Source organism: Panthera pardus, unplaced genomic scaffold, assembly GCF_024362965.1.
Source record: "Panthera pardus isolate Hobbes unplaced genomic scaffold, ASM2436296v1 HiC_scaffold_15, whole genome shotgun sequence".
Lineage (NCBI taxonomy): Eukaryota > Metazoa > Chordata > Mammalia > Carnivora > Felidae > Panthera > Panthera pardus.
In genome coordinates this window covers 10,823,180-10,837,300 of record NW_026526710.1, presented here as the reverse complement: position 1 = coordinate 10,837,300, position 14,121 = coordinate 10,823,180, and the positions used below count along the sequence as shown (strand labels likewise).

At 45.6% G+C, this 14,121-nt stretch overlaps 1 protein-coding gene across 16 annotated transcripts in view; it reads left to right on the top strand.

Annotated features, from left to right (window-relative positions):
• Nucleotides 1–14,121, top strand: part of CIT (citron rho-interacting serine/threonine kinase) — a 171,834-nt gene that overhangs the window by 74,084 nt on the left and 83,629 nt on the right. For 15 of the 16 annotated variants that reach the window (XM_019467299.2, XM_019467306.2, XM_019467305.2 and 12 more), the window contains 6 exons: nt 3,916–4,021; nt 4,932–5,075; nt 6,311–6,430; nt 11,035–11,205; nt 11,502–11,552; nt 12,073–12,126. In XM_019467299.2, coding sequence (XP_019322844.2) covers nt 3,916–4,021; nt 4,932–5,075; nt 6,311–6,430; nt 11,035–11,205; nt 11,502–11,552; nt 12,073–12,126 — 646 coding nt within the window. Of the gene's footprint in view, nt 1–3,915; nt 4,022–4,113; nt 4,800–4,931; nt 5,076–6,310; nt 6,431–11,034; nt 11,206–11,501; nt 11,553–12,072; nt 12,127–14,121 lie in introns of those variants that run through there. The other variant, XM_053902095.1, reaches the window with a different exon arrangement.

The window sequence follows — 14,121 nt, the reverse complement described above, 5'->3', positions numbered from 1 at the left end:
CGAACTTGTGAACCGCGAGATCATGACCTGAGCCAAAGTCGGACGCTTAACTGACTGACCCACCCAGGCATCCCGACATCGGTACTTTATAAAAGCTTTCCACATGATTCTAATGTGCAGACTGGTTGAAGACCAGGGAAATTCCAGAAAGCTGTGTTGACCTTTCTGCCCTCCACCCCCAGCCTTGTCCTCCAATCACATTCCTGCTGTGGGATTATTGGTACAAGTTGGGTTCAGAATCAGCATTCTTACCATAGCTTTTTTTAGGTGTGATTTTTATTTATTCTTAAAAAAAAAAAAAAAAAAAAGATTTTCTTTAGCACTTTGCTTCTGAAGAGCTCTTAATTGCTGTACTTAGAACTTCTAAACAGTGAACATTTGTCAAGCATCAAAACAGCTATCAAAATAGAAGGAGGGAGTTGGGCCTCAGGGACAAGGAGGGCGTCTCGCTGTCTCCCGTGAGTGCAGGTGGGTGGGGGGCGCACGTCCCCTGGATTCTTGGCCCCATTAATGAGTGACCTAGAAACACTTTTTTTTGGAGCGGGGGGTGGTGAATAAGCAATCGGCTTTTGTCCCCACAGCAGCGCACTTTAAACATTGAACACAGCTGGATCCTGTCCTCCATGTGTCATCGAAGTTTTGGGGCCACTTCCCACCCCAAGATCCCGCACCCCCTGTCTTGGTTCTTCTAAAAGGGGCTGGTTCTGTGCTCAGGTGCAGATAGTTGTGACCTCATCTGTCATCCCTGCCCCAGGTCAGTGTGTAACTGAGTGACATGTGAGTACCTCCTGAATACTAAAGGACCAAGGACCCCGTCTATGTACCATCCCTCCCTCAGGTGGTTTGGGTCTTCTCTAGCCTACCCACCAGAGTGATGTCAGGAATAAAGGAAGTAGCAAAGACAACCCAAGGCCACACCAAGCAACCCATTTCATCTCAGATTGAAAAGAAAAACTCCGTGTGTGTGTGTGTGTGTGTGTGTGTGTGTGTGTGTGTGTGTGTGTTTTGGCTAGATTTTAGGTGGAAAATAGGCTAGTGAGAGCTGCAGAACTTGATTAAAATTTTTAGCCAAAAGTAATGTCTGAAAAAGGATTTATTTCTGGGGGTGCCTGGGTGGCTCCATTGGTTAAGTGTCCAACTCTTGGTTTCGGCTCAGGTCATGTTCAAGCCCCGTGTTGAGCACTGTGCTGACAGCATGGAGCCTACTTGGGATTCTCTCAATCTGTCTCTCCCCCTCCCCCTATTGCGCTCTCTCTCTCAAACTTAAAAAAAATAAAATAAAACAAAAAAAAGATTTATTTCTGGGGCACCTGGGTGGCTTAGTCAGTCAAGCGTCCAACTTTGGCCCGGGTCATGATCTTGCGGTTTGTGAGTTTGAGACCTGCCTCGGGCTCTGTGCTGACAGCCCAGAGCCTGGAGCCTGCTTTGGATTCTGTGTCTCCCTCTCTCTCTCCCCTCACCTTGCGCGTGCGCTTGCTTGCTCTCTCTCTCTCCCTCTCTCTCTCTCTCTCTCTCTCTCAACAATAAATAAACATTAAAACAAAAAGGAAGATTTATTTTGGGATTTCAATCCCTCTTGCCCATTTTTGTGAATAATCAATATTTGTTTTAATGTGAGTAATAGCACAGAGCACTTTCAGCCCCCTGAGTTTTACTATTTCAAGCAACTGTTTTAGACCTGCGAGGCATGTGCTATTTACACTATTGCATGGGTAGTGATGATAAAAATGGTAATGATAATAGTAATGGTTGACATTTACTGAACCCTTGTAATGTGCCAGACACTGTGCCATGAGATAAGCTCATTTAATCTCACACGAACTCTTTAAAGTAGGTTGAGAGTTATCCCCATTATACAGATGAGGAGACTGAGGCTCAGTGAGTGGCAGAGTCAGATTTTGAATAGAGCAGCATGACTCTGGGTGTCAATTCACTTTGCTGCCCTACAGTGCACATGTAGGGAGCTATCCCTGGGGTCCAGTGAGCCAGCGCCGTCATGTCAGCCCTTGCCACTGGGCCAGGGTGAAAGGTCTGAGTTGCCGCAGGAAATGGACGTGATATTGATCGGGAAGTAGTTTGGGCATCAGAAAGCAGAACTTTCACCTGCTGGTAAGAAGTGAATGCTCACTGACCCACCGCTCCTGCGGGTCTGTTACCAAAGCGACAAAGATGGGTGTGTGGGGCAGCGGTGGGCTCTGCGCACGTCTATCTGAGCACAAGAGCCTTTCTGTTCCCTGGGCCCTGCCCTTCACCGGTCCTGGTGTTCTTGTCCAGGGTGCCGACCACTGTGGGCAGCTGCCCTGGGTGATGGGTATCCTCTCCGCCCATGACTAACGGCTTCTAGGGATGTGGCAGTGTGTGTGAGGTACATGTCCACATGTGGGTGAGTGCCTCCTTTTTGTGGAGAGGGCCTCCTTCTACCCCTCTCTCGGGAGGTCATGCTGCCCTGCTTTGTGATCTCACCCTGGGAATTCTGTCGGATGCATCAGTCAACCTCCACACTCACTCCAGCTCTCTGTGAAGACCAACAGGAGCCATTTATTAATTGGCAGCCTCCCCATGTATAGAATGAGGATAATAAATCGTATCTGCCTCATAGAACTATAGAGAAGAAAGAGTCAAGACATATCTAGCGTTAGACCCAGAGCCATGTGGGTAGTCCGTGCTCAGGAAGTGTTCCGGTTTCCTGTTGCTGCTGTAAGAAGTCGCCACAAATAAGTGGCATAAAATAGCACAAATTTATCACCTTACACTTCTGGAGACCAGGAATCCAAGATGGGTTTTGCTGGGCTGAGATCAGGGTGCAGACAAGGCTATACTCTTCAGAGCCTCTCGGAGAGAATCTGTTTCCTTGCCTTTCCTGGCTTCTAGAGGCCGCCCAGATTCTTTGGCTCGAGGCCCCTTCCTCCACCTTCAAAGCTAGCAGTGTAGCATCTTCAATCTCTCTGACTGCGACCCTACTTCTGTTGTCACATCCCCTTCCTCCTCTGCTTTGGTTTTCAAAGGACCCTTGTGATAATGTTGCATCTGCCCAGTAAATCCAAGATAATCTCCTCCATCTCAGAATCCTTAACTTAATCGCATTGCAAAGTCCCTTTTTGCCACGTCTGGTAACAGATCCACAAGTTCCTGGGATCGGGACGTGGGCGTGGTGGGGGCGGGCCCACCGTAATATGCATTAGCTGCTTTTACAAAATGAAACAGAACCAAACTGGCTAGCTTGGGGATACAAGAGCCAGTAATATGATCAGCACAGTTACTAATGACGTTTGTTAGGCACATGCTGTGTTAGCTCACTCTTGCCTCAGGGCCTTTGCATCCGTTTTCCCCCTTCCTGGAGCTTGCTTCTTTCCAGAGAATTGGTGGCTGGCACCTCCTTACCCATCAGGCCCCAGCTCAGATGTCACCACTCAGAGAGGCCCTCCCTGGTCACCTTTGCTTAGACCAGGCCCGCTGACCCCATTTCCTCTCTCGTACCATATCACCCGTCTCCTTCTTTGACATCATCTGTAACCTTTGTGTGTGTGTGTCTGTCTGCCCTCTGTGAATGTCAGCTCCAGGAGGGCAGGGGCCTTGTGCATCTTGTTCACAGCTGTTCCAGGACCTGGAACAGTTTGTGGAACAGAGCAGGTGCAGAGTGCCTATCTGTTCATAGATGGCAACCAAGGCTCAGAGAGGCTGAATCATTGCCTCAGGTCAGCGGCGACTGAGTTTACACCCAGGTCTGTCTGCCTCCAGAGTTTTTGCTTCTGTCCAGCTCTGTGCCTCGTGGCCTTGATGTCATCAGAAGCTTCTCAAGCCAGCTCTGTTGACGGCCACAGAACTCCGGCAGGTCTGTCCTCTCTGCCGCAGTTTCTGAAAGCGGCTTTTTCAGAACCATCTGCTGGCCACCTTAACGCTGGTTTTCGTATCTAGGTCTGTTGTGTCAAGTCTGGACTCCCCTGCCAAGACTAGCTCCATGGAAAAGAAACTTCTCATCAAAAGCAAAGAGCTGCAAGACTCCCAGGACAAGTGCCACAAGGTATTTATTTCCGCAGCCGGCCTCCCTCCTTGCTCCAGGATCCTCCCGTCAATCTATGCCAAGGGATCCGCCCGGGGCCGCTGCTGGCGCTGAGCCACCTGATCCATACCCAGCGGGCGAGGCGCTCCCTCCCTCGCTGAAGTCTCGCCTCCAGCAGCTCAGAGGGAGATGAATTCAGGCCTTGACGTTGCCGTAAATCCTTTAAATCTTAACCAGAGGAGGCCCTGGATTTAAAACGGCCCGTTCCTCAGCATGACCCAGCCAGATGTCTGCTTCTTCCGGCAGGTGGCGTGGGTCCTCACCTGTGGCCGAGATGCATCCCATCCGCTTTGAGTGATGCGAAGTCTCTCTTCTTAGTCCTTTAAAACTCCTGCTTATGTAACTGCGGCCACTGTGTTGACTATGCTCAACGTCTCTTAACGCTCACTGTTCCTGCCTAGGGGCAGCTCTCTGGAAGCTCATAAAACCCACTGCTTGCCTGGGACTCCTAAGAGTGCAGACGAATACATATCTCCTTGCCCTGTCCTGGATTTGTCCTCTAGATCTTTGCAAGGAGATGGGGGGGATCAAGATGGATTTGGGATAAAATTAAAGTGACGTGTGCAGAAAGCCAAACTAAACCCAAAAAGCATACAGGTGAAAAATGATGATTGTGGCTTCCCTGCTCACTGGGCTAGAGAAGTGACCAAGTGTGAACCGAGTCTTGGATGAGAGGAGTGACTTAGCATTGGTGACTGTCCTTACGAAGAACTGTGCACTCCCGGGCGAAGAAGCGATGGTATCTCCTTCCCAACCTTTGGCGAATTAACGCCAGCCCAGACCACCAGGTGGTTTCGGCGGCTGCTTGAGATTTGATTGCTCCTGACGAACCTCCACGGGCCCTTTTAACCTGTCGATGTGTCTGTTTCAGATGGAGCAGGAAATGACCCGGTTACATCGGAGAGTGTCAGAGGTGGAGGCTGTGCTTAGTCAGAAGGAGGTGGAGCTGAAGGCCTCTGAGACTCAGAGATCCCTCCTGGAGCAGGACCTTGCTACCTACATCACAGAATGCAGTGTGAGCCTTCCCCAAAGTCCCCTTCCCTCGGAGGTGGCACTTCCTGTCGTGTGTGTCTCATCCTGTTTCATGACGGCTTCATGAGGCACATCACAGCCAATGGCAGACAGTAGAGAGAGAGGGAGTATTCAAAGGCAAGGTGTGTGATTGGCAGTGAGCCAGGCGGGAGGTCCCCGAACAGCGAGACTGGGCTCCAGGAGTCCAGGTAGGCTGCAGAGCCTGGATACTGTCATAGTTGTCACCGCAGTGAGCTACAGAGGGTCCTAACACCTCCCATCCCAACCTCTCTGGTCTATATCCTGTCCAACACGATCAGCCTCAGGAACCCAACTCTTAAATAAACAAATCCGCCCAAGATCAGTTTTCCATCGCCTAGAACCAGTGTAGCAACAAGAAGACTCAGCCTGTAAAAACCCAGACCCTCTGTCATTATTTACCATGTGACTTTTTTTTTTTTTCTCCTTTCCTTCACAAGAGTAGACTGTCTTCTCCATTGTCTCGTTAAATTTTTCATTCAGGTGTTTTTTTTAATGTGGCCAATTAAACAGTCTTAAGAAGTTGAATCCCACATTTTTCAAGTTTTTTTCACAAGGGAGAAGGAAATCTATAGAACGTGGCTGATTAAGAATAACTGCTATGTTTCCATTCCAGATTTGGCTGCCTTTCAGTGGTGGGTGAAGTTGTATTTCAGATATGTATTTCAGTGCCACTGAAGCATTGAGGGAACCTTATGGATGAAAGGTGTCCAGGAGACGTAAGCCAGGAGGTGGAAATAGACTTCTTGGAGTCTTAAATGACAACTAGGGAAGAAGGAAGTCATTGCTGCTTTGAAAGAGGGACCTATACCGGAGAGCCCTCTAATAAATGATATTCCAGAAAAGACTCTGTAGCTGTCCCCATGGTGGTTTAACAAAAGGCTAAGGGACCTCATTGGTTTTTAGTCCTGAACGTACAAGTAAGTATCTGGTAGGACAGGTAGATGGCGGTAGGAGGCAGGTTGTGATGAAGTTTCAGGCTGGACCCACGTGGTCACAAGGTTGAGATGATGATTCTTGAACCAAGGGGTTTTTACAGGATGAAAACCGGAGCCAGCAACCAACTGGAAGTTGTCAACTTTGCTCCGTCACCCGAAACCGTCTTGGTGTCCGCGAAGCAGCTTGCAGCTCCCTTAATGAATCTTTTCAAACAGAGCAGGCACCACAGGGCATCCCTATTAAAATTTTTGCTTTCCTTAGAGCTTAAAGCGAAGTTTGGAGCAAGCACGGATGGAGGTGTCCCAGGAGGATGACAAAGCGCTTCAGCTTCTCCATGACATCAGAGAGCAGAGCCGGAAGCTCCAGGAAATCAAAGAGCAGGTATGACCTGATGCTGGGGAGCATGGCTGCACCTCGGACCTCTGATTCCAAGAGCGGCGTGTTTGGGCGGGTGGCGGGTGGGGGGGAGGGTGGAGAGAGGGAAGCGGGGGTTGGGAGGAGGAGAGAGAGCTATGTAGGTCATTTGAAAACTAGATTCTCCATGGTTTATGTAAATGGTGGAGCGCGTGTTCTAGCTCCTTTTGAGGTCTGCACCCCATCCTGGCTACTCATTTCACTTAAAGGTGTAGGTTTAGAACAAAGGTGGCCAAACTGCGGCCTATGGGGCGAATCTGGCTCACCACCTGTTTTCCATGGCCACACGCTCAGATTGATTTTTGCATTTTTAACTGGTTAGGGGGGGAAAAAGAAAAGAAAAGAAGAATATTTCAAGACATGTGAAAATTATATGGAAAATTATGTGGGTGCTTGGTTCAGCATCCATAAACAAAGTTTTATTGGAACACAGCCGTGCCCATTCATTTATGTGGTGTCCATGGCTGCTTATCACACTACAATGGCAGGGGTGGGTAGTGGTGACAAAGACCATATGGCCTACAAAGCAGAGATGGCTGACTGTCTGGCTTTTTAGAGAAAAAGTTTGCCAATCTCTGCTTTAGACCACCAAAAAAATGAAATACTTTTACATAGCTTCTCAGATGCACTTTAAGTTTTTTGGGAAAAGACAGGATAAGTCGTAGCGTCTGTAAAGATATAGAAGAAGAGTCTGAGCAGCGAAAGCCGAGTCAGAATTAACGCGGGGAATCTGAGTGCAGAAAGCCATCCCCTGAGTGTTCAGAAAAGAGAATCAAGATGTTTAAAAAGCTTACTCTCCCTCTCTCTCTCTTTTCCTTTCTAAAAGGGTTTTCTTTTTAGATGGTTCATTTTTACTTCGCCTCATTGTTTCCTTTTTAGCATGGATTTTTCTGTCCTTTGAAGAAACTGTAAATAGAAACTTTAATGAAGAGATGGCACTGAGCAATTGGAGAGCTGAATTATCAGCTGCCAGGCAACTCTCATTCATTTCAGGAAACCTAATGGAAGCAGTGATGGCAATGAACATTTTCGTCTCTGGGTGGCACAAACTTGCTAATACAGGAGACTCCTGCAAATCATTCGATCCATTAACTCTTCTTTAAAGATGGAATGATTGTTTTGGGGACTTTGTTGGCATGATCTCTTTATCACCTTAATATTTTAAAGTGGTTAGTTAATATCCTCCTGCTTGATAAAGATGTTATAAATAACCTGCAAAGGAAATGTTGCAATCTGTTCTGAACACCAATACTAATCTTAGAGATTTTGAAGGTTACAGAGAGTTTGAAAAATCCGCTCTGACAGTTGACTCATTGCCCCTTTTATCAACACAGTTTTTCATCCTAAAAGTTTCAAGAGATAGGATTCTTTTTCTCCCATTAGTTCAATGTGTTTTGGAGATTTGCTTTTTGGTGACATCCTGGGGAAATGAAAGCTGCGTTTGGCCAGCAGAGGGAGCAGCTGGTGTCCGTGAATTCCATAGAAACTGAATTATCAGGACATTTTGAAAAGGTACATGCTGGTGGTTGAGTTCAAAGAACTGTCTTTGATGATTCATACCACAGTTGGCATACATGTGGAGGTTTAGATTTAATGATTGCTAAAAGTTCCGCGGGGCGGGGCGGGGGGGGGGGCACAGAAAACTTCTCAGTTTCGGATTTTATTTCTCATCGGAAGATGGATCTATTAAAGTGAGTTTTGGGAGACCGGGATGTCTGCAGTCCAGGAGCAAGCATTTCCTGCTCTTCAGCAGACCCATAGTAGTTGGTTTGCAGCATGTCCATTCCTCCCAGATTTGGCATTTATTCCCCACTGTTTCTCTCAAAAGCTAATTTCCATACAGCTATTTATTATTTTATTTTCTAAACATTTTGCTTCTGCTTAGCTACCCCCTGTAGAGTGTTTGCATTTGGTGTAAAATAAAAACACCTAAGAGCCTTACATGACAGTTGGATTCAGGCACCATTACTAGAGATGACTGATGCCCTTTGCCCTTCCTCAGGAAGGGAAGTGGAAGTCTGGGTCACACAGAGGCACTGGTGTTTTGGGATTTCTGACTGAATAGGACTATGTCTGATACTATCTTCCTATGATATCTGAGGCTCCATTCAGAAGACTTACTTTGTGTGGACCTCGAACGTTGTCCATGGTTCCCCATCTTGACCCCACTCAACGCTGGCCTACAATCCATCCCATGCTGAGATACAGCTGTTCTCTCTCCTTGGAAACAGATCTGATTCTTTTCTCTCAGACTTTTTCCTGAAGCAGGGATTTGGTTAGCTGTTGGATTTATAGGATTTCCTTGATATGGGTGGCATAATAACAGCAGCTCAACAGATGAGGTGGAATAAGCTGTGTACCCCAAGAGCTCAGAATGCTGATAGAGATGTTGTCTGATTCTTGCCTTCCTCCCCCTGGGTGCTGACAGCTCAGGAAAGAGAAACGTTGAGGGGACGGAACAACTCTCTGTCCTTGCTCTTGACAAAACACGAAAATTACATTCCCTTCTCATTGACAAGTTCCAGACAGAAAAAGGAGCTTGAGGATAAAAGATGCCCAAGATTTTCTCTCAGAACTTTGCTTCCACTACAGCTTGGTGTTTGTGCCTGTGAGCAGGGCCACAGTAGTTTTAGGGACCCATAAAATGTTTACCTTTTTTTTTTTTTTTTAATCAGAAGATAAGAGTTGAGCTTTTAGGTCAAAGGAACTTTTTCATAGATAATATTAATGTTTTTGTCTTTATATGAATGCTGTTGTAAAATACAGATTTTTTTTTTTAAAAAAAGGTTTATTTTTGAGAGAGTGGTGCACGTTGGAGGGGCAGGCAGAGGGGGACAGAGGATTTGAAGTGGGCTCCACACTGACAGACTGATAACAGCGAGCCAGATGTGGGGCTCGAATTCACGAACCGTGAGATCACGACCTGAGCCGAAGTCAGACGCTTAACCGACTGAGCCACCCAGATGCCTCTAAAATATAGTTTTTAATACATTTTTTTTTAATGGAGGAAGGGGTGCAGGAAGGCACGGTGCCCAGAACCTTTCAAAAGTCATAGCGCATTTCTGACCAAGGGGTCTAGAAAGTAACAGATGTAAATAAAGGATATATCATTTCACATAATTCGGTTCATGTTCCACTCTGTCAGTTCAGATAATTGTGAGCAGCTTATGAAGACCTTTGGTTATATAACCCGTGTCACCCACTTAGTATGCATCACCCAGAAAACCTGGTGCCCCGTGACTTCTGGGCTTGACCTTCAACAATAGTATGCTTATGGGTGGGAGGGAGTGAAATGAGACCATGCTCCACTCTGGACTCATTTTTTTTCCCTTTCCAGTTATACAGAGAGGTGTGCTTGCATGGAAACTATCCAATTTTCACAAGAATATCACCTTGGCTTTAATGTGCATCTGGGGGTATTGCTTGGTACAATGGGATGAAAGGTTTGCTTTCTACCCTGCTACTGAAAAAACCAATTATTGTTTTTACTGGTTAACATGTCCTTGTTCAAGTGATACCGCTTCAATTATTTCTTGGGAGAACAGATCTTAGAGACGTATATTGTGGGTATCAAGGATAGTCTTGATTCAATTCCTTGTTTTTTTCATTTTGTATCCCTACCCCTGCCTCAAGGCACCTTTGACTGGCTCCATTCTCATTCAAATCCTAATATGCATAAGCTTTGGTTTTGCTAACAGAATATTTTCATACTTCGCCCCAAAGTTTTCAAAACCACTGCCCATTTCTCCTGGTAAATCCAATTTTTGAAAAACCAATTCAAATGTTCTGTTTTGATTTTAGAAATTCATTTTGGAAAAGGTCAGGCTGTTTGGATCACTTTAGAGGTTTGCTCAAGGGAAAAAGATAATTCTTTCTCCGGAGTTGTCCTCACAAGTTATTTTGACCAGAGCCAGTGCTTTCTGACTCTTCCAGATTTCTGGGTGACTTGCATTTCAAGAGCAACGTTAAGTTCATCATTCAGTTTTGGGCCCAGAGAAATTAATGGTGAGAAACCGACATGATGAGTTTCACCTTCCAAGAGTCTTTCCACGGAGATTTCCAATTATCCCCTTGTGCAGCCTGAAAGGTTAATTTTAAAACTAGTACCATATCTAATTGTGTTAGGAGCACATGACTTCTAAAGGACAAATCTATATAAATGATTACCCTTGGAGGAAAGCTACATGTAAGCAGTTTATCCTGGTGGTTTAAAGAACATCCCTTTCAGCTCTCCTGTGTTGCAGATGCCTTAAGGTTCTGTGCTACTTGTGCAGTATTATTTGCTCAGGGGATCTTATTAGGTACAGCCACATGTGTTCCAAAGGGTGTTACTAATGATACATGATCTACGTTAAAATAGTTGAGGGATTTAATGTTCTTTGCTTCCTCCTCACCCTCCCCACACCTCTCCCTTCTGCCTGTCGCTGTCCACCTTTTCCCCAGGTCTCTTCTCTGCCAGTCAGCCTTCAATGTGCATCTTCCCTCCGTGGTCCGTGGTCTTCTGTCTTCACTGCCTGTCTTTTCTTTTAGGAGTTCTAAAGTTCGTCCTTCTTCCCTTGCCTGCTCTTTAGGAGTACCAGGCTCAAGTGGAAGAAATGAGGTTAATGATGAATCAGCTGGAAGAGGACCTCGTTTCAGCGAGGAGACGGAGTGATCTCTATGAATCGGAGTTGAGAGAGTCTCGGCTCGCTGCTGAAGAGTTCAAGCGGAAAGCCACAGAATGTCAGCATAAACTGATGAAGGTAGCCAGCCACCTGCCAGAAGGCTGTTTTGGGGGGTAGACTCCTGGATGGTCTTTGCAAGAATAAAGGGAATACTAGCTTAATCAGTGTACGTTTGGGGAATAATGGAATACTCTGCAAAGCTCCTGGTCCTTATTTATAGAAGATAACTTATTTATCATCATCATCATTATTTGGCCACAGAAAACGGCCAAATAATTTCTCTTTCTTGGTAGAAAGTACAGCAGGTGGTGTTGTCTTTATACGACTTTAAGGCTCTTGAGATTTCCCAATATGTTTTATCTCTTAAATTACAGGCTAAGGATCAAGGGAAGCCTGAAGTGGGAGAATATTCCAAACTAGAGAAGGTATTTTCCATTATTGGTGTTGCTATTTTTGGTAGATAATCTTTTAAATGCTATTCTCCATGGCCAGTCATTGGTTAAGAATGCTTTTGCAATGGACCGAGAACTCTCTTCTAGGTTTATTTTGATGGCCAATCTGTGGGCAAGCATGTTTAACTTAGGTATGGTTCCAGGAGGGGTACAAGACACCTCATTTTTTATCATGCCCGATCAGAGTAACATACAAACCGAGACTCTTAGGAAAACACACGTGAAAATTTCTATAGTCTTAAGGCACCGGCAACTTCAATTCTCTTGCCGTATGTATGTTGTTGGTTCTAGGGAGATTGTCAGCATGGAGGTTTGCATTGGGACATTCAAAGGCTTCTCTGATAGGCCACTGGTCTTCCTCTCCATTAGTAGGCACTGGAAAACAGAACAAAAAGACCCCAGAGAAACCTTCAGAAAATAGAACTGCGCTAAATGTAGCAAGACGTTAATGCCAATTTACCTTTTGCTTTATTTCCCGGGATTTTAATTATAGATCAATGCTGAGCAACAGCTCAAAATTCAGGAGCTCCAAGACAAGCTGGAAAAGGTAAGCCTGAGGTGATTTTTTGGGGGAACTTACCCCTCATTTCCAAATACTTTTCGTTGCCTTGTCCCGGAGCCTGAAAGATGAGAGAGACCGAATTAGTCAGCCAGCACCGAGGAAAATGAAGGGGGAGTGAGCTATTACCTGAAAATATCAGAGCTCTGAATATAGTTTTTTTTTCCTTTTGAGACATGTCAGCAGTGTTTATTTTTAAAAACCAAGCTGTGCGAGACACTCAAGTAAAAGTTCTAATTATACTACGACAGAACCCAAGAGGCCAAGAGGCCAGCTTCTTTCCCTTCAGGGGGCCAGGCTCCCCGTTCTGCACATTTGTAAGAGAGGCAGGTGTTGTTCGTGACCCAAACTGCTTTCGGTGAGAAACTGTGGGCAGCATTCCTGCCCACTGGAGGGCTGGGGGGAACTGGGGAGTCAGCTCGGGGTGGGGGAGGGGGTGCGTTTGGCTTACACCATCCTGTGCATTGGTGGCTAATGACCCTCCTCTCAGCCAAACACTGGAAATGCCAACGAAAAGACCGGAATGAATGTGATTCTGAGACATGCCTGTCGCATCAGGAATGCGAATGTGTTTCCTGGCCTGGTTTAATAGAGCCTCTTCTTACTTTTTTCTTTTAAGTTGTGGTTAAAAAGCACGTAACACTAAATTCACTGTCTCTGAAGTGCTGTCATTTTAAGTATAGAGTTTGGTAGTGTCGTGGATATTCACATTGTTGTGCAGTGAATCCCTAGAACTTTTTCCATCTTGCCAAACTGACTCTTTACCTGCTAATTCTCCTTCCTTCCTCTCCCTAGCCTTTGCTAAACCACCGTTCTCCCTCTGTTTCTGTGATGTGGACTACCTCAGATACTTCATATGAGTAGTATCATACAATATTTGTTCTTTTGTTAACTGGCTTATTTTGCTTAACGTGATGTCCTTGAGGTCCATCCACATTGTAGTGTGACAGGATTTCCTTTTTTTTTTTTTTTTTTTTTTTTTAATGTTTATTTATTCATTTTGAGAGAGAGAGTAGGGTACAGGCAGAGAGAGAGAGAGAGAGAGAGAGAGAATCTCAAGCAGGTTCCGCACTGCCAGCGCAGAGCCTGACATGGGGCTTGATCTCAGGAAGCGTGAGATCATGACCTGAGCCGAAATCAAGAGTGGGACGCTTCTCCGACTGAGCCACCCAGGTGCCCCAGGATTTCCTTCTTTTGAAAGGCTATGTGTGGTGCCTGGGTGGCTCAGCTGGTTGGACATCCGACTTCGGCTCTGGTCATGATCTCACGGTCAATGGGTTGGGCTCTGTGCCGACAGCTCGGAGCCTGGAGCCTGCTTCGGATTCTGTGTCTCCCTCTCTCTCTGCCCCTTACCAGCTTGCACTCTGTCTCTCTCTCAAAAATAAATAAATAAACTTAAAAATAAATAAAGACCGTGTGATATTCCACTGTGTGGATAGACCACATTTTCTTTATCCCTTAATCCGCCCCTTCTTACCTACCCTTGAGCTCAGTGATGAAAGCCTCTACCATCCTCTTTCAGCTAGAAGTTTGTATGAGGATTCATGTTTCTGTCTAGAACTGTGTTCTACACTGCAAGTGTGATGCCAACCACACATGTCAGCTCCTGGTGTAGTTTTAAATTTTCTAGTAGCCACATTAAAAAGGCAAAAAGAAACAGATGAAGTTATTTGATACAGTTTTTTAATCTGATATATCCAAAATATCATTGCTGCATGTGTCAATACTAACATATTTACACCGTTTCAGCTTTTAAATGAATTAAAACATAAGTAAAACTGAAGATCAATTTTCCAGTCACACCAACCACTTTGTAAGTGCTCAGGGGCCATGTCTAGCTAGTGACTCCCATATTGGATGGTGCTAGTGTTCAAGTTTTCTTTGCAGTTTTTGCTTTTTAGAAATCATATTTCAAAGCAGATAAGTGTGAGACTATTGGTTTCTTATGCTCAGATCTTTGCTCTGATGCTATAAGAGCTACAG